At 34.9% G+C, this 7,003-nt stretch overlaps 2 protein-coding genes across 2 annotated transcripts; one reads left to right on the top strand and one right to left on the bottom strand.

The window, feature by feature from the left end:
- The first annotated feature begins 695 nt into the window (after positions 1-695).
- On the top strand, positions 696-4,960 carry LOC104883054 ((E,E)-alpha-farnesene synthase). The gene is made up of 7 exons (XM_010667501.4): positions 696-891; positions 1,015-1,282; positions 1,801-2,179; positions 2,276-2,494; positions 3,525-3,669; positions 3,764-4,012; positions 4,433-4,960. Exons 1-7 carry the CDS (start codon positions 763-765, stop codon positions 4,724-4,726), a joined length of 1,683 nt encoding a protein of 560 aa, XP_010665803.2. The 5' UTR covers positions 696-762; the 3' UTR covers positions 4,727-4,960.
- Positions 4,961-6,082: 1,122 nt separating this feature from the next.
- On the bottom strand, positions 6,083-6,595 carry LOC109133664 (uncharacterized mitochondrial protein AtMg00810-like). Its single transcript, XM_019247259.2, has one exon. The coding sequence runs from the start codon at positions 6,593-6,595 to the stop codon at positions 6,083-6,085; it is 513 nt and encodes a 170-aa protein (XP_019102804.2).
- Between the last annotated feature and the right edge of the window lie 408 nt (positions 6,596-7,003).

Below are 7,003 nucleotides of genomic sequence, written 5' to 3'. Positions count from 1 at the left end.
ACTAGGTCCATTCAAGTTTTATTTATTTATAAAGGAGGTGTTTGATAATTAGAATTTCGAGACGAAAATGGAGTTTTGACCTATTTTAGAGTTTTTGATTAGTCAAAAACTTTATGGGGGTGTTTGGTAAATAGAGTTTCAACACAGAGTTTTGGGGTGAAAAGTCCTAAAATGAAGCTTTTTCGTTAGATCATTAGGTGAGAGAATGTGTGAATGACTTTTTGCCCATGATTTACTAAATATCAATTAATATGTCCATAAATGTCATTTTTTTTTTGTTGATAGGAGTCCATAAATGTCATTTTATATAAAGCAAGTGTAATCAACTTTCAGCAATTAACTAAGTTTTAGCAAGCACATTTATGTAAAAAGTTAGTCAAATCTGCTAAATAAATAACTAAAACTCAAAACTCTATTTGCCAAATATATAGGATCTTAAGCTACATAACCACGTCACTAACATGATTTTTTTTCATGGAGTACAGATATTATTTTTTTCTTTTTGTGGTCACACCCGCAGCATTGGGACATATCATCTTCCCGTCCCTGCAACATACATATGTAAATCCAATGAAACGTAAACCACATGAAACTTTTTTTTCCCATATTGACTGGTCGTCAAACCAACTAAGGGGAGGATTTCAGTGAAGATATTTGATTCTCTTGCCTATATAAACCGGCGGTATTTCAGCTTCACGTTGTATTACAAAAATATCTTTCTTAGCACAACAAACACCTCTTTCTCCATACTAGTGAGTGAACATGAATAGTACAAAAGAAAGTGAGATGAAACGCCAACCATGTAGCGTAACAAATGAACGACGAAGTGCTAACTATAAGCCAAACATTTGGAGCTATGATTTTGTACAGTCTCTTACAAGTGAATTTACGGTGAGACAATAGTTTTCTATCTATTTAATTTTTATTATTAAATAGTCATATGTTTTTAATATGGGATTTGTATATATCTCTACGATAAGTTATTAAGTTATAACCATCATTTTTTTTATACAGACAGCAACTTACAAAGAACGAGCTGAAAAGCTGAAAAACGAGATTATGCATATCTTCAGTAGAGAACCGGGGTTTTCGAAGCCATATATTGTCGAAACCATCACTAATCTAGGTTTATCAAATGTGTTACACAAGGAAATTATGGATGCCCTTGAATCGATAACAATCGATTTGAACAATAATGTTGGTTTTGAAGAAGATATCTTAATTAGTGATACTGCTTTAAGTTTTAGGCTTCTTCGACAACATGGCTATAATATTTCACAAGGTAGTGTAATTTTCCTTGTGAAATTAAAATTTAATTTTGTAAGCAACTCGTGTTCTGTGTGATACATCATATGCTCATATGATGGTGTCATATTATGAGTACTTTCACCTGTCAATGACCTCGATCATATATGCGTGGACAACAACTGCATTATTACAAATGACAGTCTATGTTACTCAGATACTGATTTAGTGTCTAGTCGGATACGGATGTCTATAAGTGTCCAATCAGGCTATTTTCTAGAAAAAAACAAGTTTTTAGTTTAAAATGAAATATCCAAGTTAAGTGTCGTGTAGGACACGACACAACACCCGGTTTTTGAGGTAAATGGAAGTGTCGGAGTAACATAGATGACGGTAATCTTATTAAGCAAAACCCATCTATACATTACGAGCAACTCCATTTATGCTAATCTATATTCCAGTTCCAACTTCCACCAACCACCATCAACTAATTGTGTTACTTTAATTCTTTTTCTATGGTAATTAAATAACAAGACCTAAAACTTCGCTTCTCAGATATCTTTGCTGGTTTTATTGGTGAGACTGGTCTTCTGAAGGAAAGAATGGACTCAAAGATCGACCCTAGAAGAGTGCTTGAGCTATATGAGGCTTCTCATTTAGCTGTAGACGGCGAAGAGATAATGGAGAAAGCTAAGGATATTTCGTCCTTATATCTCATAGACAGTTACCTGGACATGGATGACAAACTTGCCAAACAAGTGTCTTCTAGTTTAAGGATTCCATGCCATAGGAAAGTACAGTGGTTTGATGTCAAACAACAAATTCATGCTTACGAACAAGAAGATAATAAGAATGTGATCTTGCTTGAGTTGGCAAAGTTAAATTTCAACATCGTACAAGCCGTGCATCTAGAAGATCTTAAAGAATTGTCGAGGTGAGGATCTATCTTGTTACATTCATTTTGGATCTCATTTTTCTAATCCTAAGCTTTGTTTTAACACTCGATTTATCTTCATTGCGTTGTCTTAAGGTGGTGGAAAAATCTTGGGTTTATAGAGAATATTAGCTTTACAAGAGATAGATTAGTTGAAAGTTTCTTGTGGACAGTTGGAGTCGCTTGCGAACCACAACATGGACTTCTCAGAAAATGCCTAACAAAGGTTGTATCTTTTGTTCTAGTTCTTGATGATACTTATGATATATATGGCTCTCTGGACGAGCTCATTTGCTTCACCAGAATTGTGGAGAGGTTAGTTTTAAATGTATTATTCATCACTATAGAATAACCTAAATTAGACACACAAACTTGAATTATTAGACGGTGATATGAATTCATAGTGAGACCAAAAATGTGTAGAATTTTTAGAGGAGAAAAAAGAAAAAGTTGAGAGAATTAAAAAGACTACATTTTAATATATTTTTCATGTACATAAATAATTAAACAAAACAGCATTTAAATAAGCATGTAAAACACTACTAGTAACATGCCCACTACTTAACCCACTACTTTTATCCCACTAAATAGACTAGACCACTAACTAATTATTAGCAACTAGTCCTAACTATTAGGAAAACTATTTGACTAATTTTGGAGCATAATCCAACAAAATGCATATATAAGCTAGTTTAGTTGGTATAATCTTGTCAGAATGATACTCAAATATGAAGCCGGATCTTGTCCGTGAGTTAGAGTGCCTCTATCACTCTCTACATTGTGAAAAGAAAATAGGATAGTGAGACCATAATATTTAACGATTATATAGTAATAATTTTTGTTAAATACCTATTCTGAAAAATGATAAATACATAAGGTAACTTATATTGAACTGCTACAAGGTTATCTTTCTATGACTCTGTTTGGCATTACAAGCTGAAAAAAAACTGAAACTAATAAATTAACTGAAATTGATAAGATAAAGTTGAAAACGATAAGGTGCTAGAACTGTATGTGTAGGGGTTTGGGTAGCCCGCATGAAGTCTTTATCCACGAATCCAACAAGAGAGGTTGTTAATTACTAACACTGTCCCAAAAAAAGACAAATTTTCTTTTAAGATAATATGGTCTTCACAAACCACATCCCTCTCTAGTTATCTTGTACTCGAAATACAAAACGACAAACATATATACTCATTCAAACAGTGAAGGGATGGACTATCTCATAGTCTCATGCAGTACCTATGATTTATATATAGATCAAAGGCTAAGAATGTCGACTTAGTTGTCAATTTGTTTACTCTCACACTTGGTTTCAAACTAAGTATAATGCATTACATCTCAGATGGGATTATCAAGAAGTTGATGAACTTCCAGAGTGCATGAAGATCTGTTTCCAGGCACTTGTAACAACTACAAGTGAAATTGCTGACGATATTCAGAAGGAAAAAGGGTGGAATGATGACATATCACATTTCTTAAGAATGGCCGTATGTTTTCTACTCTTATTTCATCTACTACATATATATAAGATCTAGATTATATTATAATTAAGTTGTCTTAGTTTGAGGTTTTTGTATTCAGTGGGCAGATTTTTGCAAAGCATTATTAATGGAAGCTTGGTGGTACAAAAAGCGGCACGTACCATCACTGCAAGATTATCTGAAATCGGCATGGATTAGTTCCTCTGGTCCTTTGCTGTCCCTTATATGTCTTCTTTGTACAGCAGATGGAAATTCAGAGGAGCTGGAGGATAAGTGGGAAGACAATGAAGATCTTATATTTTACACGTCGCTGATCATTCGACTATTGAATGATCAGGGTACTTCTGCTGTAAGTATACACTTGAACTATAAACCTGAACCTCTTGTTTTGCACACATGAGTTGTCCCCAATTGAAATAAAGAGAGTTTCACATTGTGTATTGAAAATTGTGAAAAAATAAATATCGTAACTAACTTTGGACGATATGAGTAAAATTTTTATTATAAGTTGTGCAAATTAACTTTTGTTAGAAAATTAAGAATAGCTAAATTAGGGTTTTTCCTATCTCAAAAAGGTAAAACTTGAGACAATTGGTAAGGCCCAATTTCATAAAAGTTTAGTATTTTAACAATAGGAAAAAATAAGTTGACTATCCTTGACCTCAGGACCTTTCAATTCATGTTAAGTGTTTAACTAGTGTATTATCCTTTTTAATTTTAGTTCAAAAATCTTAACTTATATTTATCATCGGTTTTCCTCCGTAAACAGGTAGAACTTGAGAGAGGTGACGCACATTCATCCATATTGTGTTACATGGCAGAAGCTAGTGTAACGGAGGAGATAGCTAGGGAGCATATGAAAGACATTATAAATAGTGCTTGGCGTAAAATTAACATGGAATTACTGAGTGCATCAATCCACGAGCAAAAATTTGTCAATCTTGTTATTAACACTGCACGAGTATGCCATTTCATATACCAAAAGGGAGATGGTTTTAGTGTTCAAGATGGTGGGACTAAGAAGAAGATCAAACGTTTACTCATTGAACCAATTCAACTTTGAGACTAAAATTTCACGAACCACCATATTCTCTCGTAAATATCATGCTTTTCGTAAATATATTCAACAGTGTAATATATTCAAGGGTGTTCATTTCCCATAGTCTTCAATCACCTTCGTCCTACAATGGCACAAATGATTTCGGACGAATTGCAACAACGGATAGTGAATTATTATACTCCCTTGTCTCTTTTCTTGCTAAAATTTTCATAAATAAATGTCTCAAATTACTTGTTATATTTCCTTCTTTGGCATGTGGTGTAGGGTATTTTGGGGTAATAATGTGATGTGGGATGACTAAAAAAATATTGAAGTAATAATGAATTGTCGATAACTAATTAAAATTATCAAACATACAGCCTACTTTCTACTAGGATATGACCACAATATAACTACTATAAAATATAGTAGTGTTTACTTTAAACACTTAAACTTTTATTTTCCTCACACTATTATGAGTTTGTACTTCTCACAATACTCAGTAGCACACCCAAGGAACTCAGGAATTGATGTTGCGCACACTTTGCTCCAAGCAAATAACACTCCTATTTATACTACATACTACAAGATGTTTTTTTTACAGCTTTCACATTACATATTGCTAATTTGTCAAAGTCTTTGAGCTATGCTCCTAGAAGGTGGTAATAGGTGGCTTGATAATTTTACCTAGCCATTAATATATAGCAGCAATATTTTACCAAAGAGGAGAAAGAGTGGACGGTGCTTAACATTCAACACTCCCCCTCAACGACTACTTTCTCTTAGAGATAGTCTAGAGGTCATACCAAGTTGTTTCCGAAACTTTTCGAACTTTGGTTCTCTAAGACCTTTTGTGAATATATCTGCAACTTGGTCCTCCATGTTCACTTGCTCAAGTTCAATTTCATCCTGTAGAACCTTTTCTTGGACTAAATGATAATGTACCTCCACATGTTCTGTGCTGGCGTGAAAAAGAAGATTTTTCGCTAAACGTATCACAGACTGATTATCACAAGATAACTTGATTCCCCGATCAATTGGTTGATGCAGATCCTTGAGTAATTGCGCCAACCACACACACTCTTGTGTTGCCATAGCCGCCGCTCGATATTCTACTTGTACTTCACAATGACATTTTTGGTTATCTCTTGCTACACCAAGAGACTGCTCCAGTACCTAGATTGATCACATAACGCGTAGTTGAGCAACGTGTGTCGAGATCACCAACATAGTCAGCATCACAATATCCGACAACTTCAATCTCCTTATCATTGTGGTACACGATTCCAGAGTCAATGGTTCCTTTCACATACCTTAGTATCCAACGTACTACCTCCAAGTGGCATTTCATCGGTTTTTCCATGAATCTACTAATCACACTCACTGTATATATGCAATATGTGGTCTGGTTAACGTGAGATAGATAAGACGTCCCACCAATTGTCTGTACATGGTTACATCTTCTAGATCTTTGCCTTCGACTGAACATAACCTTGCATTAACCTCCTCTGGAGTTAAAATAGGCTTGCAATCGACCATTCCATATTTTTCTAGAAGATCTCGTACATAATTATGTTGGCATAGAAATATCCCATCCTTAGTCCGCTCCACTTGAAGACCAAGAAAATGTGTTAGTTCTCCAAGCTCCTTCATTTGACAACGTACTGAAACATTAGCTCTTGTTTGTTGAATCTCCTCTTTAAAATCTCCTGTGATGATAAGATCATCCATATATACAAGAATTATTGCCAACTTTCCATTTTTAGCTTTCACAAATAAGCTCGAATCAGGTGGTGCTACAGAATAACCACTCTGTAACAGAAACTTTGCATCTTTCCATACCAGGTGCGTGGTGCTTGCTTCAAACCATAGAGCGCCTTCTTTAACTTGCATACATAGTGTGGATAAGATTGATTCTCGAATCCCTTAGGTTGATCCATGTAGATGTCTCGATCCAACTCACCATATAGAAATGCATTTTTGACGTCCATTTGTCAGGGCTTCCAAGAACTACTATCTGCAAGTGATAGTAAAACACGAACTGTAGTAATCTTAGCAACTGGACTAAATGTTTCATCGTAGTCTAGCCCATATTGCTGAGAAAATCCTCGAGCTACTAGTCGTGCCTTGTACCTTTCAATGGTACCATCAGGTCTAGTCTTCACTTTGTATACCCATTTGCAAGAAATAGGTTGAACTTCTTGAGGCTTTGGCATTAACTCCCATGTCTCATTCTGGTGCAGAGCTTAAATTTCTTATTCCATGGTTTTTCTCCAATCTTTGCTTCGAGCTGCCTCATCA

The sequence above is a fragment of the Beta vulgaris genome, chromosome 8 (genome assembly GCF_026745355.1).
Source record: "Beta vulgaris subsp. vulgaris cultivar EL10 chromosome 8, EL10.2, whole genome shotgun sequence".
Taxonomy (NCBI): Eukaryota; Viridiplantae; Streptophyta; class Magnoliopsida; order Caryophyllales; family Amaranthaceae; genus Beta; species Beta vulgaris.
Note: the sequence above shows the minus strand (reverse complement) of the source record. Positions and strands in the feature narration are given on the sequence as shown.